Source organism: Triturus cristatus, chromosome 3_2, assembly GCF_964204655.1.
Source record: "Triturus cristatus chromosome 3_2, aTriCri1.1, whole genome shotgun sequence".
Lineage (NCBI taxonomy): Eukaryota > Metazoa > Chordata > Amphibia > Caudata > Salamandridae > Triturus > Triturus cristatus.
Window position 1 is genome coordinate 1,179,003,977 of NC_140584.1, and position 27,990 is coordinate 1,179,031,966.

A 27,990-nucleotide genomic window follows, 5' to 3' on the forward strand; every position below is an offset into this window, starting at 1 on the left:
CTCACAAGGAGTACAGCGCGCACTCACGTGCACAGGCACGTTCTTACAGACGCACATTTCCACGGTCACACACACGCACAGCACTCTCAAGGAGTGCAGGCGCACACACACACACACATAGGCGCGTTCTTAGAGACAGGCGCACATTCCCACACACACAGCACTCACAAGGAGTGCAGGCGCACACACATAGGCGCGTTCTTAGAGACAGGCGCACATTCCCACGGTCACACACACACAGCACTCACAAGGAGTGCAGGCGCACACACACAGGCGCGTTCTTAGAGACGCACATTCCCACGGTCACACACACACACAGCACTCAAAAGGAGTGCAGGCGCACACACACAGGCGCGTTCTTAGAGACCGGCGCACATTCCCACGGTCACACACACGCAGGCACAAGCGCTGCGCTCCAGGCTCTGCCGCTGCGCTGTCAGCTGCGGCCACCACCCTGCGTGACATGGGCGTGTTCCCCGGGTGGCAGCCCTCTTCACTTCCACTAATGGGCCGTGAAATCCGCGTTGTCGGCACACAGAAGGCAGGGTTTACAAGCTATCACCACAGAGAACAACTTCCCCTTTCTGTGGCACAGCGTGAGCTTTGGTTAACAGCTTAACGCTGGGGAGGGAGGAGGCACAAAGGAACCAGCCCCCTCCCTTCCCGCCCACCAGCCCCGGAGGTCTTTAAACACCAGGGGCCTGGACGGAGAGGGCAGACGGGGGAGATGGGGAGTGAGTGATGGGGGGGCAGCCGGTGGGAGGATGGACAGGACTCAGGGTGAACAATACCCGCCCTGGGGTGTGCCCCCCTCCCCCTCCCTTTGGGAGCAGGACTCCTGCCCCGACAGAAACAGACAGAAACCACTTTACTCCTCAAGCGTTCGTTGCAGGGAGGTCTGCCCTTGAGCTGCTCGCTGTCACGCGCCCGGCATTTCAGCAGCATGTGTGTTCCACAACTGATGCAAATGAGCCAATAACCGGATCAATTATAATATTGCGACACAAATAAAAATATTAAGAACATATACAAATGATATGCGAGACAGTAGTACCTATCTAAATTACGTAAAGACGTGAACAATATATTAATTTATTCGAGAGCTGCAATAACTTATTGCGCTTGGGTTCAAAGGTCGACGTATCCAAAAATGAACGCCACTTACCCTCCTTATGAAAAACAAACTTAAGACAGGCCAATATGGATCTAGCCACTGGAATGGTTTGAACTGGTGGGCGACAGCACCGGCTACATTTCACCAAGATCAAAGGGGATGTGACATCCCATGCCCTTCGAAAAGTCAGTGACGTCACGGGAAGCGACATCGTTAGCACGTGTATTGATAAAATACAGATCTTGCTCGGTACTCATCTTAGTGGAACTGGAGAGGGTAAAAAGCTGAGTGGAGCCCAAAAACAGCACCTGGGCGAATGCAAGCAATAATACGCCCACTCAGTATTGCAGTTCGGGCGCGGACTGCCTATCGCTGTCCCGCCCACCTTTATTTATCCTACGCTGCTCTGCCTTCCGGCGTGAGCGCGGGGGTCAGCACCTTCCAGCACGCAGGCCGGCAACAACAACTGGTGCGCTGACTCATTACAACCCATTCCAACTCTGTCCTTGACTGGCTTCCCAGTGTCTCACAAATCACTTACTTGGCAGGCAAAGTCTTTCAGGAGAGTGCTCGTTTGGGGGTTCTCTCTCAGAGCATACCTGGACTGGCCTCGGTTGGACTTGGGCTCAGCTATTGGTTTATAACGTGATGGTCGTATCTCTGGGGGCTCTGGGGTTGCTTCCAGAGTTCCCGGTGGGGAGGCCTGAAGTTGTGGCCCTCCCCTTCTCCGGACTCCACTTGACTGGCTCTCGGTTATCCAGAGTCGCTAGTGGCTTCGGTACCTTGAGCAGGGTGGTCCACCTTTTTGTACCAGGAGATGTTCCGGGTGCCGGCCTCCCCTTCCTTGCTGACTGTCACCATGGTTCCCTTCACGTCGGTCACAATCCAGTACCCCCGTTCGTACCGAGTCCAGAATTTCCCTCCAGGCCTTCTGTCCTTCATGATAACGGTGTCTTTCCCGGTGCAGCTGACAAGACTTAGCTCTCCTGGCCTGGCTGGCCATGAAGTTGTGCTCCTCCCTCCTCCTGAGAGCGCCTTCTTCGTCAAATGGAGGGGGTGTCCATCCTGGTGCGGTAGGGAGGCCATCTCGGCGAGTCCCATTAAACATTAGCACCCAGCTCTTAGGGGTGCTTCGGTATTCCCACAGGAATTTCTGCAAGTGCTGTTCAGGGTCGGCATGCTCAGCTACGGAAATGCAAAGAGCTTTGTTCATCGTTCTCATAAAGTGTTCAATTTTGCTGTTTGCTTGGGGCCATTTCAGGGTGATGCACCTGTGCCGGACGCCGTGGCATTGGAGGAATTCGTGCCCCAGGAACGGGGGTCCATTGTCATTCCTGAGTTCATCCGGACACTCAAGCATTGCAAATATCTTCTCTAGCACTGGGCCGACATGAGAGAAAGCTGTCGAGTTGACCACCTCCACGACAGGCTACTTCGAGTAGCTGTCGATCAGGGCTAGGGTGACTCTGCCATCCGGGAAGCTCCCAAAGTCCACACTTAGCTTCTCTCACAGACGTCTCCCATGCTCTTCTGTGCGGATGGGCGCTGGCCTCTTGTGGCCACTTGTTAGCTGACAGGACGGGCATTTCTGGACTGTCTCGTCGACTCGGGCATCCATCCCCGAGACCCAGACCTTCTCCCGCATGCAGGCTTTCATTTTCTCCACCCCTTGATGCCCGCCGTGGGCAAGTTGCGTCGCTCGCGCTTGGAAAGATGCTGGGATGACGATGCTCGACCCTCTTAACAAAGTTCCTCCCTGGGTAACGCTCAGTTCGTTCCTGACTCGCCACATGTGGATCAGGCTTTCCTTCTCTGGGCCTGTCCATTCGTTGGCCGATTGTAGAAACTGATGCCAGTGCCCCCCTTGGATGGCAGCTCTGACCTTGGCAATGACTGGGTCTGCCTCCGCTGCTACTGTTACCTCCTCAAGTGTCAGTGCTCGGGTACATGTGAGTGCCGAGATCATGTTCAGGTCGGCCTCGGTGGGGTCGGCCTCAGCCCATTTGCCTGTGGCTTCCGCTGGGGTAGGGTGCCTTGAAAGGAAATCAGCAGGGCTCTTGGCACCCGGCCGGTTTGAACCGTCCATCTCATACTGTTGGAGCCCAATAGCCCACCGTTCAATTCGTGGTGGCGGGTGGAGCGCTGAACCTTTGAATAACTGCGCTAGGGGTTGATGGACCGTGATGATCTTGAACGGGTGTCTGCATAAGTACCAATGGAAGTGCTGACATGCCCAGCGGATGGCTAGGGCTTCCCTCCCAATCTGGGCGTATCGCCTTTCGGTTGGGGAGAGCGCTTTGCTGGCATAGGCTAAGGTGGCCCACCGTCTGGGTTCTTGCTCCTGAGTGAGGACGGCTCCGAGACCCACAGGGCTGGCATCCACTAGTATCTCAGTTCGCTTGATGGGGTTGAAATAAACGAGCGTGGTGGGGTCGAGGAGAGCGTTCTTGACTGCGTGGAATGCTGCTTCTTTCGCTGGGCCTCACTGCCATTCGGCGTCTGCTCGGGTGAGGTTTCGGAGGGGCTCTGCGATTGTGGCCAGGTCTGGGATAAAGCGATCACAGTACGTGGCCATCCCAAGGAAACTGCGGACTTCCGCTATTGTCAGTGGTGCTGGCGCATCCTTGATGGCCTGAAACTCCTGGGGATCGACCTGAATTCCCTCTTGAACGAAAGTGTAGCCAAAGAACTCTCTTCGCTGCTGGAACAGTAGACACTTCTCCCGATGTAGGGTAACTCAGTGATCCTGAAGCCACTGTAGGGTGGCTCTCAGGTGTCGGTAGCGTTCTTCAGCTGTTTGCGAGTGGATGAGGATGTCGTCACTCATGTTTAATACGCCAGGCAGCCCGACCAGGATCTCTTTGATTGTATTCTGGAACATTTTGGCGGCGGATGATATGCCGAAATTTAGACGTTTGTACCTCCTGAGTCCAAAATGAGTGCTGAACGTGGTTATGTAGCGAATTTCTTTGGCAAGCACCAGCTGGTGGTAGCCAGCGTTTAAGTCTAGTTTCGAGAACCACCTCGCCACATTCAGGTCGGCTACAATATCATTCATGTTCTGCGTGATGTGGCGTTCGCGCCGAGTGGCCTTGTTGGGAAGGCCCATATTGATTCAGAGTCTTATTTTCCCCAGCTGGCGGGGCTTTTCAGCGATCACCATGGGGGTACCCAGGGCAGGGGCCCTGAACCCTTTTCTATGACCCCTTGGTCTTCCAGCTTCTGTAGCTCTTCTTCCACTAGCGGCCGGAGGTGGAAGGGAATTCTCCTGTGCTTTAGCACTGTTGGCATGACGGTTTGGTCTATCTGTGGCTTGATTGGAGCTTTCTTGATGCGCCTATCCTTGAACAGATTCTCAAACTTGTCAATTAGTTCTTTGGTCTGCTCCGCTTGCACACTTCTGGCAAATTTTACGAGTCCTAGGTCCTCCGCTGCGTGGCTGCTTAGCAGCGTATCTGCCTCCTGGTTGATGACGTGGATGTCAATCGTGATTTCGTTGTCTTCCGACCGCACTGGTACGGTCATTTTGCCTCGGAGGGGCATCCGTGAGTCACTTCCATAAGTAACGATCTTCGTCTTGGATGGCCGGAGTTCTGGTCTAGGCTTGAGCTTGTTGTATTGTTGAATCCCCATGACGGTGACTGAGGCGCCCGTGTCGATCATTGCATTGACGTCTGACCCTGCTATCCGTATAGTGCACCACGGCTGGGGGCGCCTGCTTTGTTTCAGTGCTTGGGTGAATTAAACCAGGCACGTTTCTCCTTCTTCATCCGACGAGGTGTTGTCTGCCTGGTAGAAGGTTTGTTCCGTCTTCCTCTATCCTGGCGTGGACGACAGCGTGACGCTTGACAGCTGGCGGACTAGTTTTTGCATGTGTTTGGGCTGTCTCCCTTCTTTCTGGTGTGTCTTCTTTCTACAGACTGACGCAAAGTGGTTTGCGATGCCACAGTTGGTGCACTTCGTCCCCTAGGCTGGGCACAGTTGAGGGGGGTGTTCTTCATACCCGCAGTATCCACATTGGCCTTTTGGGGTCGGCAGCGGGCGGTTTCTGGGTTTAATTGAGGGTCAAAGTGCGCATTCAACACTGTCACCGCTGCCGCATTGTCGTCAGGGGGTCCCGATTGGGGAGATGTTTGAAGAGCAGGTATACTTCCTCCCCTGCATAGTGGAGAAGCAGTGAGCATTTGACAGCTCCGTCCGTCTCCCTGGTGGCGATGAAGTAGTTTTCCAGGCGGCTGAGCCATACCTGCCAGATCGGCGACGCAGTGGCGGAGTACGCCGACTCACTAAACGGTGGCAGGACACCTGTAGGGGGGTGCTGTATTGCAGCTCTTGCTGGGGGCTGGGCACGCTCATCCTGGTCCCCCATATTTCAGGCAGGTGAATGGGCTGTGCCTCGGCGAGGGTGAGGTGCCTCAAGAAAACAGCGCTGACGCCCTAGGTCGTAGAACCGGAACGTGTGAGGCCTTGTGTTTTTTAACGCCTTTAGGCATGGCCTTCTGGCACGTGGTCAGTCTTTCTGTGCCGAGCAAGTGTGGCTGCCCCCTGTGCGCATCATACGTGACTCACCCGCATTGATGTGGGCGTGCCTTGCCCCTTCACACCGTGACCTGGTGTTGCTCCTGTGTCAGGGCCTCATGCAGATGGCGCGAAAACCTCCTCGCCACGTGAGGGTGGTTTTGTTCCCTGTGCTCTGCTGCCTGGTGGACTGTGTGTGGGGTCTGCTCAACGCAGTGGAGAACTGCTGCTCCTCGCTGCTGTGTGCTGCTTGGAGCGTGGGCCGCTCCGCTCCTCATCGCCAATGTGATGTCCCTTGGCGCGGGACCAACCTTTGGCAGGCGCCCTGCACACCAGGGCCGCTGGAAGCAATAAGACGCCCACTCAGTATTGCAGTTCAGACGCGGAGTGCCTATCGTGGTCCCGCCTACATTTATTTATCCTGCACGCTCCGCCTTCCGGTGTGAGCTAGGGGATCGGCCCATTCCGGCGCGCAGGCCGGCAACAACAACTTGTGTGCCGATTCGTTACATTACCCACCAACACTGGGTTCCAGAGTGGCGCGCTAAATGCCACACAGCACTACAAAACCTCGTCAGGGGTAGTAGGCACTATATATAAAGACCAATACAATGAAGAACGTGTTACCGCCCGCTGACACTTCTATGGATCTCTCCAGCCTCCAGTTACTGGGCAGAGTTTCTACCTTCCTCGTCAGTTCCCTGGTGGTTCCTCCAGGTGGCGCTGATACAAAGACACTGAGTATATTTACTCCAGTGGGTTTTAGGACCCCAGAGATGAGCTTAGAGGTCGCACACGCCTGTGCTCCCTTGCATGATGCACTTGAGTGGCAGAACATTGTGTTTCAGTTCATGTGCTTAGATCACAAGTCCCACAAGGACAAGCTTGATAATGTAATTATGGGAACATTGGTGGGTAAATGGACAGGGTGAGCCTTCATGTTACGTAATTTAAAATAAAACTCACAGGTCCTGAGTGACAAAGGTAAACTTACACTTTCGTGAACGTTTACCATTATTTGCTTTTCACTAAGGGATTTACAAGTACAGGTGCCTTTGGATTTTCCCTTCGCGTGTGAGGAGAGAGACAGACTTTCGTTGCCTCCAGCCCTGCTAACTCTGCTACCTTTCGCGACACCCGCTTCGCGGGTGCCGTTCATCTGCCCTGTGGCCCTCTGCTCCCTGGTGTGAGCGGCTCCACAGCCGGTGGAGGGAGAACGCGCTCCCAGGTCGAGTTAACTTAAAAGTGCACAGTGCGTGGAGCCTACCGGGGGACTGCGAGGACCAGCAGCCCCAGCTCTTCACAGCTGCTGCCTCTTCCCCCGGCGGCCACGCCCCCAGCCTTCAGCCTTATCAACGCCTGGGTGTGTCTGCTGAGTTGGTGCCTTTGGATTTTCCCTTCGCGTGTGAGGAGAGAGACAGACTTTCGTTGCCTCCAGCCCTGCTAACTCTGCTACCTTTCGCGACACCCGCTTCGCGGGTGCTGCTCATCTGCCCTGTGGCCCTCTGCTCCCTGGTGTGAGCGGCTCCACAGCCGGTGGAGGGATAACGCGCTCCCAGGTCGAGTTAACTTAAAAGTGCACAGTGCGTGGAGCCTACCGGGGGACTGCGAGGACCAGCAGCCCCAGCTCTTCACAGCTGCTGCCTCTTCCCCCGGCGGCCACGCCCCCAGCCTTCAGCCTTATCAACGCCTGGGTGTGTCTGCTGAGTGGGTGCCTTTGGATTTTCCCTTCGCGTGTGAGGAGAGAGACAGACTTTCGTTGCCTCCAGCCCTGCTAACTCTGCTACCTTTCGCGACACCCGCTTCGCGGGTGCCGCTCATCTGCCCTGTGGCCCTCTGCTCCCTGGTGTGAGCGGCTCCACAGCCGGTGGAGGGATAACGCGCTCCCAGGTCGAGTTAACTTAAAAGTGCACAGTGCGTGGAGCCTACCGGGGGACTGCGAGGACCAGCAGCCCCAGCTCTTCACAGCTGCTGCCTCTTCCCCCGGCGGCCACGCCCCCAGCCTTCAGCCTTATCAACGCCTGGGTGTGTCTGCTGAGTGGGTGCCTTTGGATTTTCCCTTCGCGTGTGAGGAGAGAGACAGACTTTCGTTGCCTCCAGCCCTGCTAACTCTGCTACCTTTCGCGACACCCGCTTCGCGGGTGCCGCTCATCTGCCCTGTGGCCCTCTGCTCCCTGGTGTGAGCGGCTCCACAGCCGGTGGAGGGATAACGCGCTCCCAGGTCGAGTTAACTTAAAAGTGCACAGTGCGTGGAGCCTACCGGGGGACTGCGAGGACCAGCAGCCCCAGCTCTTCACAGCTGCTGCCTCTTCCCCCGGCGGCCACGCCCCCAGCCTTCAGCCTTATCAACGCCTGGGTGTGTCTGCTGAGTGGGTGCCTTTGGATTTTCCCTTCGCGTGTGAGGAGAGAGACAGACTTTCGTTGCCTCCAGCCCTGCTAACTCTGCTACCTTTCGCGACACCCGCTTCGCGGGTGCCGCTCATCTGCCCTGTGGCCCTCTGCTCCCTGGTGTGAGCGGCTCCACAGCCGGTGGAGGGATAACGCGCTCCCAGGTCGAGTTAACTTAAAAGTGCACAGTGCGTGGAGCCTACCGGGGGACTGCGAGGACCAGCAGCCCCAGCTCTTCACAGCTGCTGCCTCTTCCCCCGGCGGCCACGCCCCCAGCCTTCAGCCTTATCAACGCCTGGGTGTGTCTGCTGAGTGGGTGCCTTTGGATTTTCCCTTCGCGTGTGAGGAGAGAGACAGACTTTCGTTGCCTCCAGCCCTGCTAACTCTGCTACCTTTCGCGACACCCGCTTCGCGGGTGCCGCTCATCTGCCCTGTGGCCCTCTGCTCCCTGGTGTGAGCGGCTCCACAGCCGGTGGAGGGATAACGCGCTCCCAGGTCGAGTTAACTTAAAAGTGCACAGTGCGTGGAGCCTACCGGGGGACTGCGAGGACCAGCAGCCCCAGCTCTTCACAGCTGCTGCCTCTTCCCCCGGCGGCCACGCCCCCAGCCTTCAGCCTTATCAACGCCTGGGTGTGTCTGCTGAGTGGGTGCCTTTGGATTTTCCCTTCGCGTGTGAGGAGAGAGACAGACTTTCGTTGCCTCCAGCCCTGCTAACTCTGCTACCTTTCGCGACACCCGCTTCGCGGGTGCCGCTCATCTGCCCTGTGGCCCTCTGCTCCCTGGTGTGAGCGGCTCCACAGCCGGTGGAGGGATAACGCGCTCCCAGGTCGAGTTAACTTAAAAGTGCACAGTGCGTGGAGCCTACCGGGGGACTGCGAGGACCAGCAGCCCCAGCTCTTCACAGCTGCTGCCTCTTCCCCCGGCGGCCACGCCCCCAGCCTTCAGCCTTATCAACGCCTGGGTGTGTCTGCTGAGTGGGTGCCTTTGGATTTTCCCTTCGCGTGTGAGGAGAGAGACAGACTTTCGTTGCCTCCAGCCCTGCTAACTCTGCTACCTTTCGCGACACCCGCTTCGCGGGTGCCGCTCATCTGCCCTGTGGCCCTCTGCTCCCTGGTGTGAGCGGCTCCACAGCCGGTGGAGGGATAACGCGCTCCCAGGTCGAGTTAACTTAAAAGTGCACAGTGCGTGGAGCCTACCGGGGGACTGCGAGGACCAGCAGCCCCAGCTCTTCACAGCTGCTGCCTCTTCCCCCGGCGGCCACGCCCCCAACCTTCTTGTACTTCATTGGCCTCAGCACCACCGCGACGCGGGACGCGCGCGGGACGGAGCACGGGGCGAAGACCGGGCAAAGAGCGGGCCGTTTGAGGCCGTTCGAGTACGTGAGAGTCCGGTCCGGGCCCCCCCTCTTTGCCTGTATCCAAAGGTCTTTGAACCATTAGTAAAATGTGTACACGGGAAACCAGGAGCAAAACTTCTTCACTAGCTGCATCCGGGGCTGTTAAAGGCCCTATTGACACTTACTTTGCTAAAGCTGGCTCCCTTTTGATTGAGGAAATCGAGGTTCTGGAGCGCAGAATCTCACAAGAAATAGACTGGGTAAGGAGGTCTTCAATGGGCCCTATGGCTAGAACCCCAGAAAACAGATCTGGTCTTCCAAACAGCCATAGCACAGACCAGGCAACATGTCCACTCCCAGTCACTAATCCCACCAACCCCGAGCTCACTATTGAGGTCCCGAGTGACTTTGAGGACATGAGCCTTATGGCCCTACCTAACACCCAAATTCTCCAGCTTATAACCACAGAGAACATTGAGACAGCCAAAGTTGTAGGAACCAACTTAGATAGCAATAGGGGTACTAGGGAAGGGGCTATTCCTAAAAAGAAGCAGGGGCTTCAAAATAAAGAAGATCATAGGACCAAAACTCCGAAATCCAAGCAAGTCAGAGGCAAAAGGGAGAAAGGTGCTTCCTCTGACCCTATTGTGAATATATCAGGACCGCCATCTCCCCCTAGAATGATCAATTCAACCTCACTACCACAACTCAGCAGCAACGCACCATTAGACACTACCTCAGACGACATCACTTTAGAGGATATAGGCACACTAGTTAGGTCTCTGCTGAGCCCCCTTGAGGCAAGACTTATCAAGATCGAAGCTAGACTAGTTAGCATCGAAAAGGCAACCGTGCAACTTGCCGACTCAAGGAAAATTGTTAACAGTGGGACCAAAACAACAAGAGAGGGACCAGGACCAAAATCCACCAAAGGCAATGGTCCTCCCACAACAATAATTAATAAACCCCCACAAACTAATCCCAAACCCTCACAACCTGCACCAATCAACGCTCCGGCATCACTAGTTGCAAACAAGGCCCCTATCCCTACCCAACAAACGGCAACTGCTACCCCAAAATCAACCCTTCCACTGAAAGATAATATTCAGCCTCCGGCTAAAGCTAAGAGAGATCCTCCTACTACTGGAGAGAAACCTAATACTACTCCCAAACCTAAATCCATAAACCTCCCCCCAGAAGCAGCACCCTACACTCTAGTTCTGGCGGGGGTTCCTGAACTAAATTCCACCACATTTGAATCCACCACTTCACTCAAAAACAAAGTAATCAACTGGCTCTCCGTAAACAGACCGCTACCGAGAGGAACTACTAGCGATATATCCATGGCTAGGAGGGCAACGTGGGTGGGCTACACTAAGAAATCCATTAGAGGTGACTGTATTCTGGTCACCTTCAGAGATCCGAATACAGCCGCATATATCTGTACCTGTGCTGCTGATGAGGATTTTGCGAGCATCATCCAACCATTACCCCTCTCATTTTTTTACCCCTCAAATCTGTATAACCTTGAGGACCACAGGTGGAGGTACCACCAGGAGTTGCTGGAGGGTTGGGAAAACTGTCACAGGGAGAACAACAACTATCCGTCACACAGGGAAAGACCAACAGAGCAGTTCCCTACATATGGGGATGAGGCCGGCTGGGAAACTGTCACAAGAAGGAGGGGGGGAGGTGGTGGACACAGGAGGGGAATTCCAGGGCCACATAGAATACACTACCCCGCCTATTTATCTACCCATAACCGATACAGCAGTCTTGAAATGGTAGACTGACATGCGGTTGATGAGGGGAGCGCAACTCAAATATCTTCCACAAACGAGCCCAAATTCGCCACAGCTGCTGATACTTATTTTTTAGCACCTGGCACAGTTGATCCCAGACAGGTCCCAAGCGTTACGCCTTCCTCTCCTTCCCCTGATAACAGACCCAAGGGTACGTTCCTCGTCCCCACAAATCCACGGCCGCCCCACGAGTGTACTACTACCAACTCGGTTTTTATGGGCACGGCCTCCACCCAACCACTAGAAATAACAGTGATTTCTTGGAATGTGGCAGGCCTTGCTAGCAAAATAGATTACACAGAATGGGGTACATACATCAGATCAAAAAATATAATTCTTCTACAAGAAACTTGGGCGCGCGAAGAAACAGCATTCCCGGGTTTTGCCTCCTTCTTTAAAGCAGCTAAATGGGGGGGAAGGGGTAGGCTATCTGGGGGACTAACTACATGGGTAGCCACGGACTTAGGTTGCCAAGCTACTTATTTAGAGACCGCTTCTGATGATCTATTGGCTGTCTCACTCGAGTGGCCGGACTCATCGAAGTTGCTAGTAATCAATATCTACTCAAGGCCGGTTCCAATGCACAAAGAATCTGGCACAGTGGATGAGCTAGCCAAGCTCTTAGAAGGAATCCCAAGCGAACTTGCTTGCCTGGTAGGAGGCGATTTCAATGCTCAATACGAACCACTGCCTGGGCTACGTGATGGTCCTTCCCTGGAGGAAGATTCATATTGGCTTATACCTGAGACGGTGGCACCACCCCCACGGGCCTGGACTCCTTTAGCCCTACAGATAACTGCCCTCACCCTCAACCTTGGTTTAAGGGCATGCAACGGTCGTACCAAATCAGACAAACCAAGTACCCATACTTTTAACAAACCCGGCAGCGAATCCAGATTGGACTATATTATGGTCAAACTGTTTATGTGGCCAGCAATAGTCGACTTTAAAGTCACCCCAAGATTAGACAGTGACCACAATTCCCTGGAACTGACTTATTCCCTGCCTGGGAGAGAGGCAATAATCAATGGGTCGGACAAAGATAAAACGGGCCTCCTACTTGAAAATAATCGTAGGAAGGTCAAGTGGGAGAAACTGGCCAGCAACCCAGAACTAATATCCTGGCTATATGAAAGGATAATCCCATTACTGGAGGATGCCTTCCAGCTAGGAACTAGGGTCTTAGACGATGCTACTAGAGGAGAGCTTGCACAAATACATGCAGGCATCCTCACCACCCTAGAGTAGGACCTATTCTCATCTGCAAGGCAAAGGAATGGCCCTAAACCGAAGACATCTTGGTATAATGCCGCTTGCAGGGAAGCCAAGGCCCACTTGCTACTTGCTATAAAGGAACACCATAACAAAGATGAAATCCGCGCCAGGAGAAGATCATATAAAATCCTCCTGGAGAACGCAAGGGCAGAATGGGACCACGATTACTGGGAAAACCTCACTAATGCATTAACAGCTAGAGATTCCCGTAAATTTTGGCGCGTAGTGGCGAACGGCACGGAGGATTTATCCTCCGCAATAGAGCCCAATATAGCCCCTACGGTATGGCAGACCCACTTTGAGGCCCTGTACGCAGAGGGTGGGGGTGAACAGAACAGAGATGGTCCCACAATTTCATCCTGTCCCACTAGGGTTGTTTTCACCGAAAAAGAAGTGAGGGACGCCATTAAAGGGCTAGCTGCCGGAAAAGCCCCAGGACTTGATGGGGTGCCCGGTGACCTGTTTAAGCAGGAACCCGGGATATGGGCACCCTATCTTACACTAATATTTAATGCCATTGCGGGGGGACTGGAGGTGCCCGATACTTGGAGGGGAGCAGAGGTGGTCCCAATTTACAAAAAGGGATCCCCCTTGCTCCCTTCCAACTATCGTCCTATCAGTCTAATCGACATATCCCAAAAATTGTTCGGTAGACTGATTCTGAATCGACTGCAGGCCTGGACCGAAGAAATGGAAATTTTGTCCCCTTACCAGGCAGGATTCAGGGAGGGTGTATCAACCATAGACCAAATCTTCAGGTTAAATCTCCTCTACTGGAGAACAGCTGTAATCGAGGGCGGCAGTCTATATACCATCTTTGTAGACCTACGTGCCGCCTTTGATTTGGTTCCCAGAGCGAGGCTATGGAGAGTCATGGAAGAGTTGAATGTCCCTACTGACATCCTGACAATCCTGATGAGACTCCACCACAACAACTACGCTCGCGTAAGGTGTGGCAAAGGTGGCAAACTAACCGAAAGGTTCCCCGTTCGCAGAGGTGTGAGACAGGGTTGCGTGCTCGCACCGACCCTGTTCTGCATCTTTGTGAACGGGGTTGTTGCCCACCTAAACAGGATCCCCAACTCCGATGCCCCAAAATTGACCGGCAGCAGGGTGCCTGCAATCATGTTTGCAGACGACACCCTGCTGCTGTCTAAATCCCCCATGGGGATTCAGCGCATTTTGGACGGTTTTCTAGACTTTTGTAAGGATCGGGGATTGGAAATCAACCCCCAAAAAACTAAGTTCATGATCCTGAACCCCAACCCCCAGAATCGAGCCCCACCCAGGCTAGGCACAACACAACTGGAACGTGTGCACAATATTGAATATTTGGGGATCACATTAAACGAACATCTATCGTGGACGTCTCATCAGGCCAAAGTGACCATCAAACTGGCACAGTTGGCGGGTGGCACTATGCGCCTGGCGAACAAATCCTTTTATCGTCCACTAACCCCAACTATTCACATATATAAAACTCAAGCACGGGCGGGTGTCACATATGGGGGTGAGCTCTGGGGTCACACTCATCTCCCAAAGTTACAGTCCACCGAAAATAAATTCCTGAGACAGGTCACTGCCCTCCCCCAGAGCACTCCATTACTCCCCCTCAGATTAGATCTGGGAGTAAGACCAATAACAGAGGAGCTAGGTCTTAAACCCCTAACCTTTTGGAGGCGTTTGTGGTGCAGCCCCGATCTCTTAAATTACAGAGAGGAACTCCAGGAATTCTTGCAGCTGCGGAATGCCACGAGGATCCCGTGGCTGACCTATGTCAAGGGAAGGCTCGAGGATCTGGGCTACCCGGAACTATGGACGGATCCTTCCAACTCCTGTACAAAGATTTCAAAGAAGGTACTCGCGAGAGCATACTACGAACTGATGCTCACAAGAGCTATCAACGACAGCCGCGAAGGATCCCTGACACACTTATTCCTGAAAGCGAAAGACTCTTACTGTCTCGAAAGTACTCTTGATGCGATCTCCCCTCTGCTAACGAGGAAACTATTCTTTCAATGGAGATACGGATGCCTCCCTCTAGCATTTTTTACAGCGTCTTGGTCTCCTCGCTCCACCATAGCAACTTGCCCTGTCTGTGCTCATCCAAAGGAGGATGAAGTTCACGCTGTTTTCTTCTGCAAGGGCTACGAGAGGAGCAGGAAACGTTGGTTAGTCCCGTTACTCAGGAACTTGGGCTTCAGATCCTTCCAACCTGCCTATAGAGTCTTAAAGACAGATCTTTCTCCTATTGTTGTCTTTGCACTTTCAAAATTTTTAACCTCCCTGTGGTTTACTCGTAGTCGCGTGCTGAAAAGACTTGTATAACAGACCCCCTGATAGACTTTAGCACAGTACACTGTACCCTCTGTTCTCCTTTTAATGTATTTTAATGTCTTAACTATTGGATCACATCATGTTTAATACGTTTATAACTGTGTATATTTTGTTATGTATCTTTTATGATCTGTGATCGAAATAAAGATTTTTGAAACGAATGAAACAAGTACAGTCTCCGCCCATAAAAAGGTAGGTGTTTTAATGTGCCGAGAGTCCGCACTCGTAAAGATACTACTCATCAATCGCCCCCTGACGGCCATCTGGAGCGGGAAAAGGAGGTCCTATGGACACCCCCCCCCCACCCCCCCCATATCCCCTTGCAGGTTGGTGCTGGCACGCACTGCACCCACCTGCAAGCGGATCTCTCATCCCTTTTAAAAGTGCGGGCGGGTAACGCCTGCCCAGAGGCTGCTTCAAAGCCGCTCCGTTTTTCACGTGAATGCGCTGCGCTGGGGGCAGCACGAGTTTGCGGCTGCGTTGTGGGCAGCGCATTCCATGTAATAGGGCACATTTTCTTTGTTAGCGCCGAGCACACCTTTTGAAAGGCGCAACCGGCGCTAACAAGGAAAAAGCCATGCATTCTATAATATGGCCCCAGGTCTGAATATGTAGAGAAACGCATATTGTTTCCAAGTCAAGGCCTGAGTGGTCATGTCAGGCATGCACACGCCCAGCTCTTCACCCCTCATCACATTGTTTGCTCATCTTCGGAATGGACGCTGTCTGGCTTCCCCAGATCTCCCCCCCTCACCCCTCCCCCCCCCCCCCCCCCCCCCCCAACATCCTCCCTCTTCACATGAAATGTTTTCTTCCTGGTCTGTGTGCACAGAGGGAGGGACCGCATTCGGTCGGATCCGGAAGCAAAGAGACACGTGCCAAGTCCTGGGAGCCCGTCAGGGCTGCATCTGGAGAGAGTTTCACACATGGATCTATGAGAAAGAACTTACTCTCTTCAGACAAGTCCCACAGGGGCAAGCGGCCGCTGATGGGCGCCTTGACTCCTTAAGCCGGAGATGTGCCGTCGCAGGGCTTCCATTGGCTGATAACTACACAGCTGTTAGAGGGGGCAACCTGGCTCTTTTCACTACTCCTGTTTCTGGTCTCATGACGTGTTCTGCTCAGATTAGTCACACAGTTTGTCACAGCTTTGGTTTCCATGATAAAATGTCCTTGGACTTACTGTGGAACTTCGGAAAAGGGCAGTGGAGCAGCCTTATCAGGGCCCCCATATTTAACTGTTATCATGTTTATTTTTGTCATTTTTCATGAGTAAATTCCATTTCCCGTTCCTCCGCCTGCCCAAGGCGAAAGCGGTAATTCTGTTTAATGCACCTCATCCCCAGTCCCCAGCAGTTAATGGACAAACCTCCAATGATGCAACGCCCTGTCACACAGGCCTATCACACTGGCCTGTCACACAGGCCTGTCACACAGGCACACAAGGCTGTCACACAGGCCTGGCACACAGGCCTGGCACACAGGCACACAGACCTGTCACACAGGCACACAGGCGTGGCACACAGGCACACAAGCCTGTCGCACAGGCCTGTCACACAGGCAGACTTTGGGTACAGCAGCAGAGTGAGGGCTTCTCTGGTACATGGTGTTCATCACTTCCCTCTCCGCCTCTTCCTTGCCCGCAGTGAATGGCTCTGGGTACCAGAGTCATCTGTGATGTACATCCGAGGATGGGGCCCAGAGGCCTCAGGGAGGGCTGGCATTAGACCACATGTCAGCAACTGATGACATGTGTGAGCCACCTCTCTGCAGCCTCCATTTGTAGTCATTTTGTATTAAATATATGTTCTTTGCATTTGGCGTCCTACTTCACGTGGCACCCAGGTTGACCAACTGGTTTGCTTATAAAGACAGGCTGCCCCTGGTCATAGCAGTCCCTAGCAGCATATATCCTGCTGTCCCTAGTGATTCTGGCAGTGCAGCCCCCCATAAAAGCCACCCCTGGTGCTTTTGGTCTTGGCAGCCCCTGGTACCAGAGTCCTGTGAGTTGAACTCATTGGGTGCGTGGTTTGGGCCACTGGCTCTCTCGGTGTCGCTCGGTGCTAGGTTTGCCTCTTAGGACCTGTGATCACAGCCAGGTGAGTCAGACCCCCATCATCAGGGGGCATCAGCGGTTTGTCCAGGGGTGGCTGAGGAGCTAGAAAGCCCAGGCAGCTTGGGAAGCTCAGAGGCTTCACCTCCCAGACGCCTCCCAGACCCGATGGTGACCGCCTGATGGTGACCTCCCAGACCTGATGGTGACCACCTGATGGTGACCTCCCAGACCTGATGGTGACCGCCTGATGGTGACCTCCCCGACCTGGTGGTGACCTCCTAGACCTGATGGTGGCTGCCGGTGACCGCCTGATGGTGACCTCCCAGACCTGATGGTGACCGCAGTAATACACCCTGGTCTTGAATCTAGGCGCCCTCAAAGGAATCATCGATCGAGCGAATTCTCAAGGCTCCTCTGCTTTTGGGTAGTTGCCTCTTCGGCTGTGGGGTGGTGGGGGCTGGGGGCTGACATTGCTCCCGGTGGTTATTAATGCTCGCCTGTACCTTGACTGCAAGCTCACCCTGCCAGCCTTTGATCAGCAATGTTTGCCCTCAGCATGGGTCACGTGCCGAAGGGAGAGTGGCTTGATGGCCGTTATGGGTACAGGATTGGGACATATGCTGCTGACCCCTGTACCCAAAAAAGGGGGGATCGATCTAGTCTAGAGCCTATTATGTTGTCCTGTTAACGCCTGTGCAGACCCCTGCCAGAGCAGGTGGGGGAGTGTGAGTGTGTGCAGCAGCCTCCAGGGTGGGAGGCAGGGACATAAGGACATGTCTCTGGGATCTTTTCTGTCTGTGAAGCTTTTTTGCGCCCAGAGAGCTGCTCTTCAGGCTGACTGAGTGCAAGAGGTACTCACCAGATACTCAGTTGCATGACTTCACTAGGAACCAAAGCCCTATAGAAAGTGTTGGAAGGCTATTACAGCAAGCACATAGGGCCGACCTTCTTCAGAGGAGTTCAGTGCGCGGAGAGGGGGTTCCACACACAAATACTTTTTAATAATATGTTGCCTAGCACTGCATTAACTTCACTTCCACTGCACCCAGAAGAATTGCTCCTCTTCCTAAACGAAACAAAAAACGGAGTTATGGTTCTGGCTCAAACATTGAAACCCACTGAAATTCGCAAGTTAAGGCTACCATGGCACACAACACATGCCTCGACAGCACCTGTGCCCAACCCGCCAGGGCAGCTCACCCCCACGGCACATGGTCTTCGTGGCAGTGCACAGTGGGGATTGGACGCAGGTCCTGGCCTGCAGCAGTGCTCAGTGGGGATTGGACGCAGGTCCTGGCCTTCGTGGCAGTTCACAGTGGGGATTAGACGCAGGCCCTGGCCTTTGCGGCAGTGCACAGTGGGGATTGGACACAGGTCCTGGCCTGTGGCAGTGCACAGTGTGGATTGGACGTAGGTCCTGGCCTGCAGCCAGGCTTTGCATCAAGCCCACCATTGCTGGCCTGCCCTGCAGTACATGGTGTTCCACTCCTGAAGCTCTTAAAATCTTTTTTTATATTTACTCCATGACGGGCACTTTGAGGGTTCCCCCCACTATTGCCAAGGGTCAGGGTGTGCCTAACCTGAACTCTTATATGGCCTTTTAGGGGGATATTCTCAAGAACGTGTGATAACTACCTCAAAAGTAGCTTAACGCAACTCTTCACATTGCAGTCTATCGTGGGAAATTAACACCGTGGTAACGTGGTATTCACAAGCCGGCGGCACCATGCGATAGGCTCACGATAACACGTCAAATGTCCGCGATAAAGTCAACGTGATGCCGCAAAAATGCGAAACACGAACGCAGAAAAAGCTGCGATGAGGCCAAACGCGATACAAAAATCAGCGAAAACCAGTGACAGGCCTGCAATTCCCACGCGTCATGTGGGAAAATGCACTATAAAAGCAACAACAAAAAAAAGAGAAAAAAATAAACTGCGTAGCACCCTGGATGCACCCGGACCGAGTGCAGAGGCCAACGCGAGCCCCACAGACCACCAGCAAGGAACCTCGGGTCGGGGAAGGCCAAGGAATAGAGGAAGAGGCAGACGGGGTGCAGTCCGCAGGAAAATTAGATCAGCGTCACGGAGGTGACAGAACACTACCACCCACTGAACTTCAAAATGAGAAACGTAAATGCAGTCGGAGTGTCGAGGAGGTCTATGGAGCACAAACTTGCTGACACCAGGAAGGCAGCAACGGCAACAGGAGGTCGGAGTCCTGCACCACAGGAGGAGCCGGAGGAAATGGAGGCCACAGTCTTCAGGGTAGACACGGCACAAGGAGTTGGGAGTCCAGACACATCCCAATACAACCTGACACAACATCAACAGGGTGAGTAACGACCAGGGCCAGGTGGGACGGGGGAGATGGGCACAATGTCACACATGCACAAAGATGTGTAGCACACTGCACACCTACAATGACCCTGGATCATGTCCCTGATCCCCATGGCACACTGCAGCACACACACATAGCAATCACAGCACATCCGACGACAATGTGGCACAAAGTGCAACACCGACACTGCAGAATAGAGGACACAACTGGGTCCGCTCATGCGCCGAAACAGGCCAATCACATCTAACATAGCAGGAAACTGTGAGATGGAAATGCATGTGTACAACCACACATCCGTCATGTAGTCCAAATGTCCACTCTCCCTCCACAAATATACAACACCTTCCAAACAGTCACAATGTACATAGTCATACAGTCTGCATGTAAACTAGAACAATGTGCCAACATGCATGTCAACACAATGTCAACATGCATCTCCCCGTCACATTGCAGATGGACAAACAACACCTCCAGCAGAGCACACCAGACAACTCATCGGTGATGCTGGAGAGGACCACCACATCTTCGACAACCATGCCCTGCAACAGCCCCAGGAGCAGGGCAGCCAAGCTGCACAGAGACCCCAGTCCCTGCACAGACCACACAGCAGAAAGCACCCCCCACCACGGCTGGCTCCCAACACTTCACCTAGGCACACATCGCATTCCAATGCCAGGTGTCAGAATGCCAAAAGGAGGTGGCCAAACTGGTGCGGTGGGGTCAGAGCTCTTGGAAGCCCAAGTAGATAACATGCGTGGGTGTTCAAGTCCCATTAGGGACCACCTACACCCCACAAAGGAGACCCACACCGCGACAGAAACACATGCATGTGCACATTTCCTGCAATGAACCATGCACAGAGCCCCGGAATCATCATTCACACCCCCACGCTGGACCTCCGTACGACGGCCCATTCCACTCCTCTCACGCATTGAGTGGGTGATGACAAAGCTGCATGTCCAAGGTCTTACCCGCTGCTAGAGGTAACATGGTTGCACCCGCTGTACACAGCACAATGTAATGTTGTCGGCCCGGGGCCCTCATGCATGCATCATGACCACACGGACACACGTAGATAGTTTGTGGAACTGGCTACGGGGATGTGCACCCGGCCCCTTTATTGGCAGGGTCACATGTACAGTGACGCCTGTGCTGGATGGGTGTGGGGTGAGTGTAAGCCAGCCCGCACAGAGTGGTTGGTGCTGGCAACAACTTGAACAGTGAACACCATCAAAATGGAAACAGAAAATACCAGCGTTACAGGTACAATTGCGGAGCATCATGGAGATAGCGGAGCAAGTACAGAGGCCACCCAATATGCAAACAGAAGTGTCCGTGAGTTGCAGTGCACTGAGTTTGGGGCACTAGAGATGAGCGTGCTCATGGGAAAAAAATGTCGAGGATTCTGTCCCTTCGGGTTATTCCTGATGCAGCTGCAGTGGGGAGTGTTGCACATGCATCAGCTTCCTCATCATTGTCCCAGGTCTCCCACACTACCTGAGGTGACATTGCTGCGTGAGCTCACCACAGCACACAACGCATTCAGAAATGGTCCATGAGTCGTGGTGCACTGAGTTAGTGGCACCTGGAGTGTTGAGCAGGGTATCAGGCAGATGATGTCATCCACGACAGGTGTGAGCAACTCCGTTAGTCTGCCAGTACGGCTGTTTCGACTCTGGCAGTTGGTGTTTGGAGGTGGTTCTGGCGGTGGTGGCGTGTGCCTCTTGCGGTAATGCGACGTCCGGGCCAGTCAGAACTCGATTTGATGTGTGAGCCCTGAGGGACCGCATTTGAGTCTGGAGGCAGCGGACAGCGCAGGGCCACAGACACATGGCGTTGAGGACCCCAAGGCTATCGTCTCAGAGGCCATCCAATATCTCACAAACATAAGGAAGGTGCACTCAATTTCTTGTCTGTCCTGATGCTGATTTTGGGGTTTTACTCTATGCCTCTGTGGCTCCCGTGTCGTTACGTAGGATACTGTTTTGATTACCATGTTGATGGAGTTACAGATCTAATTTTGGCGCCTTACTCAGTATCGCCTCCAGATATTAAACCAACATGCATGCGACTACTATCCATCGTACAGGATAAGCTATACATTTAGATGATCGATATACATATTAATAAGTTAATTTTTGTTTAGTTCGTATTATTGCCCACAGATCGGATATACATTGTTGCCCATTCAAAGATGGCAACCGCTGTCCCATACACCTCTGAACGGAGGCCTTTTTTAGTTTTTAGTTTCTATGTGGGTTTTGCTAGATGACGCGTCACCACGTAGGCTACGTCATCTACGTTACACCTATTTTGGTTTTAAAACCTGCCGCGTCCTGCGGGATAGGTTTGATGGCCGGTTATCACGCTGCTGCTTCTCACCTAACTACAAGTGAGTACACACAGTTGTCTTATTTTTAAGCTGTCGTCCATTTATAACCGCGCTTGATATATAGCGCCCTGGTCTTCGTCTCTAAAGTTTGGCGCAACGTGATGCATTTCTTATGGGCAACAGAGCTGTATGTCAGGTATTATTTTGCCTTTCATGCAATTAATAGCAAGCGCTTTTGGATGTAGTATACAACAATTGTCTTTTCTATGTGGTGAGGCACGTGTTTATCTGGTGATTTTTTTTAATTACAATGTATGATTGTATTCACTGCGACATTGAGTAAGTGATTACATTACCCAGGTGCGATTCAATTGTAGCGCTTGGGTTCATGGTTTGACATTTGACGTTATGCGCTTCATACTGGGTACCTTAAATTAGGTTATTAACGATGATTATATTTTTTGCTGGGTTACGCTACATGATATTTGAGCATTATACACACAATTGTTTTTGCCTTCTATTAAAACGGTGCTATTTTTACCGTAGTACAATGGATATTAGCGATATGTTGCACTACGAATATTGCACATCACTGCTATATATACTAGGGATTGATGTTGGTGCTCCTCATGTCTTGATGATTATGTACCTGTTTGTCTGTACAATTGTGAGAGTTGACGGTCTTTTTACAAATCGCCATTCTCATTTCGTTTTATTTTTCTTTTGCTTTTAGATTGAGAGTGCAATTATTATGAAGCCTCTTTCAATCTAGAATTTACATATGACGATATTTACCCTGCTGCTATATACCTTAGATGATTACGTAAGTCACCCTGAGGAACATACCTAGTTTGACATTATGATTGTGTAAACAATACTTTATTAATGTGCCTTAGATTAGACAGATTATGCATCTACTCGCCCCTTGTTACTCTGATTTTCAGATTGGGATACATATGTGATGAACTTTGCGCGGTTTACGGACGCTTTGGCTATTATTGAATTGTTGTGGCGAAATTAGCCGTATCTCATCTGATCTTTAGGTGAGACGATATACATATATCTTCTTAATGCCATGTAATATGTCCTGGTTTAGAGTTTATTTATTCTTTCTCATTTGGCTATGTTGGTCCTATATATTTCCAACTCCTATTTTTACTTTCACAATTACTTTTCTTTACTTTTTTCCTTTTTTCCTTTTTTCTCCTTCTTCCTTTCTTGCATGCCCTATCAAATTAGTTCTCTCCCTTTATTAATTAAAAGTTGAATGCAGATTTAGATTTAGATAAAGCACGGTTTAGTTTTATATCTGTACTATATACCCAACAAAACACGTTACATGTAATGTGTGTGTTTTGTGTCGTTTTTCTATATATACTGTTTTATATATGTGTATATTTGTTATTGATCAAAATTGTATTTATATATTTGTACTTTGTTATGTATTTTTGTTGGTTGTCGGATTATATTTGTGCTTTTATATGTGTTTATATGTTTTTATGTTACTCCTGCAGCCCTGAAGAAGTCCCCTGGCAAAAGGGACGAAACGCGTTGGCTGTTTGCCGATTAAATTTGGAATAAATTTGAAATATCAACGGATAATCTGAATGACTCTTGTATTGAGTGCACCTTCCTTATGTTTGTGAACTTTTGGAACCATTAGAGCATCTTTCAACGACGGATGCTGGAAGTGGATGCACCGTTTCTGATATAATTGTACCTGGGAATTCAAGTGCTTAACCATTGTCTGTCGTTGGTGGCTCTTTTGTTTTGTGCCATCCAATATCTCACCAGACAGGGTCCCTGACTTGAGCTGCACAGAGTTAGCAGCCCTGGATGCACTGCGGCCGGCACAGGCACACCGCCACAGGACGGTGACTTACAGTGCAGTGACATGGGCCACGCGAGCTGAGCGGGTACTCATCGATGTCCGAGGTGAATGTGGCAGAGGGTTGCGGGTGACAGTGGAAGGTGTCCTCCAGGGCATGATGCAGAGGATAGAAGCCATCCGGAAGCGGTAAATTGAGGAGTGGAATACTACAGCCTCATTTTTGCCAAAAAATCAGTATCACCGACATGATGATGATGACAACCCCCAGTCCATAGACTCAGTCGCCACCAAAGTTCAACCAGAAAGTCCCCCTGGCTGTCAGGGAACAGACTTAGTGGCACCGGAGCTGTAGGGGTATGCAGTCTGCGATGAGGCCAGTACAATGATATAAAAGCTGCCATAAATAAATCAAGACTGAGTTCCCAATGTGTGACCTACTCGACCGCAGTGTAGGCCTGAGGCAGTAGTCTGAAAGGGACCACAGACAGGTGTCGTGTGGATGCTATTCACAGAGTTGGTGGCACCACATCGAAAAGAGTATAGTGACATAAACTCCGTCATGAAGTGTGTACTCTGCCATTGCGTAATCAAGTCTCAGTTCCAAATATGTGACCGACCTGGCAGCTGTGTAGGCCAGTGGAGTATGTAAACGAGAAAGGAGTACTGCGGGCCTGTGTCGTGGATGCCGTGATGGTCTGTGGAGGCTGCTAAGCTTGCAGGCCTTGGGCTTAGGGCTTGCACCGGCACGTGGTGGGCCCTCCTTGACACAAGCCGGTGCCGGCAGGTGAGCAGTGAGGCCTGGCTGCGCAGGGGCGGGCATGACGGGTCGGGGACCAGCGGCCCAGGGTGCAACAGGCGCACAGGTTCGCAGGCAACCCCGCTCACGACGACGGCGTCGGCCTCGTGGTGGTCAGGGAGTCGCCACCTTGGCAGAGACGTTGGGCATTCCGGAAGAGAACCACGCCCAGAGCTACGTGCTTTTTATTCACACCCCTACGCTGGCCTGGCAAACGCCAGGCCAGCCCACTCCGCACACGCTTCCAGGGTGGGAGGTCACAAGCTACATTTCTGGAATCTTCCCCACTGGCTGAGGTGACATGGTTGAGTCTACTGTCCACTACACTCCAGACACCAGTGGTGTATGTGGACATGGATATGTCTGTGGCCTGCATACTGCAGTCTGTTCAGTACATCTCTGCCACACTTGGCATTGTGTACCTTTTCATTCATGAGTCACTTGCCTCCGTCCACATGCCTGGTTCCCACCTCTCCCCACATTCCGCCATTGTGTGGCTGAGGTGCCATGCCATTGATGGCTCAAGTACATGGCTAGCCCAGGATGCCGCAGTAAGTTATGCTGTCGTGTCTGGTGGGTGGGCATGTTGTATGGCATGTTGAATGTGAGTCTCTGACGTGTGCATTCCCAGAGTTGTGATTTGCATGATTGTGGAGTTGGGGGCTGTGGTGTGTTTATTTTGTACTTGCCAACGAGCAGTGCATTACCATGGGTGCCATCCTGTTAGCGCTGTTGATGATGGACTGTCGGTAGAAGTAGGAAACAGGCATACTGCCTGGGCAGTCGGTGACGACATTGGTGGCGATTCCCAGGTGGGCCACTGTTGCCTCCAGATTGATTCAATGTGTGTGCTTTCTGTTGAGGTAATTGTGTGCAGTGTCACCAGGGGGCACAAGTAGGACATGTGTGCAGTCAATTGCCCCCTGACACGTGCGGGAAGCGAGCTATGGCATTGATGCCTTGCTTGGTCTCCAGCTGTTCCTGCACAGTGTGGGGGAAGTATAGGTACTGGGGTACCAAGCTGATGATGGCATCCAAGACTGTTGTGTTGAACTTTGATTGGGCTGGCTGTGAGACTCCTCCGACTCTGGCGGTTGTTGGTTGAAAGGTTCCAGAGGCTAACAAGTGCAGCACAGCCAGCAGCTTTGTCTGCGGAGGGATGTTGGTTGTCTGCTGTGTTGGTACTGTCAGCCTGTGGACAATGGTGGTCAGGATGCGTAGGATGGTTGTTCTTTTGAGCCTGTAGTGGGCATTGACATTCGCTGGTGTTGGGTCTGTGAGGTTGGTGCCTTTTCTGGAGGTCCGCTGTCTTGGTCTGCACTGCCTCTGTGGTGGTCCGGGGGGGGCGGAGTGGGTACAGGGGGTGGCGGTCCTGGGTGTTCAGTGGCTCCATGGCATCTGTTGGTTTTCAGGTGTGGCTGTGGTCTGGGCTCCCTTTTCTGGTGCCGGTTGTCGTCAGACTTTGCACCAGGTCTGAGCAGGTGTTAATTTCCTGCTGCTGACGTGCCTTATCGCATGTTTCGTGGTCTTATCGCCAATGTGGCTGGTCGTTAAGAATATTGCAGAGTGGTGTTGTTGCGGCTTTTTGCTCGGGAACGCCTACTCTGCATCTCATTAGCGATAGTTGCCGGGGTCATCCGTGGCGGTTTTTGAGGATGCTATCGCTGGAAAACTGGTGATATGGGCTGTTAGCACCAGCTTGTGAATGGAGCGATAACTTTAACGCGACTTTGGCTGTGCTAAAGTGCCAATAACTCGGCGATAACTCCTTGAGAATATGCACCTTAGTTCTTTTGTTCAGGACACATCATCCTAACATTTTCTTCTTATGGCAGCCAATCAGATGACTTAGTTCCACAAATCCAGCTTTGGAACTGCAGAGCCAAAAAGGACAGCAGCAGAAAAGGCTCTTCATCAAATCTGATTCCTTTTATTTTTTAATTTCCGGATTCACAAGGATTTTCAAATGCCAGATGACACAAATATGAAAAATGATTAACCCTTTGAAGCAAGCACAACTACTTTCTAAAATGCTTATATCTTAAAACTACTTTTCTGATTTACACCAAACCAACAAATGCATGCTTTCTAAGTAAAGTTTCACATTCATTTCAAGTTTGGTGTAAATCTGTTCAGCAGTTTGGGCTGTGGTCAAAAGCAAATTTTAATACAGGGAGCTAAAATGGAAAATCATATCTCCTTGTCCCCTATAACATTTGTTCCCTTCATGGATCTTCAGGTAAGTTTGCTGTAGAACCTAAGCAAGCTACGCCAAGTGCTTTTCAGTATTAGTAGAAATCTATCCACGGGTTAAAAGATATAGGCAAATCAAAAATGAAATTTTATTGAACACTGTAACTGAACCATAAATACACAGTGGCAACTGCTTCTTTGTAATATATAAGATGCAGTACCCCCGGCGATACAATACAAATATTTTGCAAGTCACCAAGGAGTTCCTTTACAAGGTAATGGAACTTCAAGATGCATTGAAATATCCTTTTCATGTGTACCAGAGAGTATTTTACTCCTTATAATACATGGTCACAACATCACTCTTTTCACCCACAAACGGCTTCAATACTTGGTGTCTGGCACTTTCAAGTAAAAGGGATAGTGAAGTTGCAGAAATGAAGAATAACAGTGGAATTTGTAGTGTGAAATTAAACACACCAAATTGAGTTAGTAATAAGTTGAAATAGATATTAGAATCAGTTTTGTATAAGATGGATTAAAACAAATGCTGTAACTCAGACTATGTGGAAACATGAAGGGAGATTCCTTCCTGTAATGACCTATAGTATGCAAAAATAAACATCTTAACATCAAGAACTCCTTTCTGCTAATGACTTTTCATTTCAGAAAAACAGATCAGAAGAAGTGAAATCCAGGTCTTGTTTTCCTTGTTTAAACGGCAGTTGTAATTATGCTCCTTCGCCCGCCTTTCACTTTGGCTGCTGGCTCTGATAGGCGGCATCATGACATCACTACTCAAGCTTTATTATTTGCTTATCTAAGGTGACTAGAGACTTAATAGGGACTGTAATAGAGAAATAAGACACAGATTTTAAATATAGAGGGCAGGCTCCCATGTATATATACTGAAAAAACCAAAGTTTAAAGTGATGTTATAGTTAAGTGAAATGTTCAGTAACAACGTAACATTTTAAACTCTATAAGCCACTGAAATTCACCACTTATAATTCTAGTTTTCTCAAGTAACTATAACTCGCGCCCCCACCATGCAAAGTGATGTTATCAAAGATGCTATAAAAGATGTCGTCAGTGATGTAATATGTGGGGTAATTAGCAGTGCGTGGCAAGGGCGCAAGTTATTGTTACCTTACAGGACGAGTTATAGTTACTTGGAATAACTATAACTGGTGAATTTCAGTGTTTTTTTACAGTTTAAAACATTACGTTTTTACAGAGAATTTTACCTAACTATAACGTTACTTTAACCATTGTGTTTTTAAGTGAATTTCTAGTTTTTTTAAAACGTAAAGTAATATTTAATTATCATAAGTAAATCCAACTCCATCTGTACACGGCATCCGGCCATGCACGGCAGGGGTTTGACCGCTGGGCCTAGCCTACGACTAGGCTGTGGACATCCCCCCACATACAGCCAGCCCCATGCTGAGCACAGCCTTCAAAGCCTCTTTAGGCCTTGGAGGATCCCCAGGGCCATATTTTCAATTAAAGAGTAGGGGGACACGTGGACCCCTCACAAAGCTTTGTTAGGCCCTGGGGACCCCATCCCCCAGGGCCACTATTAAAAGTAAAGGGAAGAGGGTCCACATGTCCCCACTCCCATAGAGACATATGAAACCCTAGGGAATCCATCCCCAGGGCCCCCCTACCG

The 27,990-nt window shown here is 51.4% G+C and overlaps 1 protein-coding gene across 2 annotated transcripts in view; it reads right to left on the minus strand.

Moving 5' to 3' along the window:
• LOC146859388 (pancreas/duodenum homeobox protein 1-like) overlaps positions 1–27,990 on the minus strand; it is a 219,490-nt gene that overhangs the window by 173,534 nt on the left and 17,966 nt on the right. Inside the window, exon 1 of one of the 2 annotated variants that reach the window (XM_085650067.1) lies at positions 1,166–1,461. The exons of the other annotated variant lie outside the window; for it this stretch is intronic. Within the exon in view, the coding sequence (XP_085506193.1) occupies positions 1,166–1,325 (160 nt within the window). The 5' untranslated portion in view covers positions 1,326–1,461. Of the gene's footprint in view, positions 1–1,165; positions 1,462–27,990 lie in introns of those variants that run through there. 2 annotated transcript variants of the gene reach the window in all.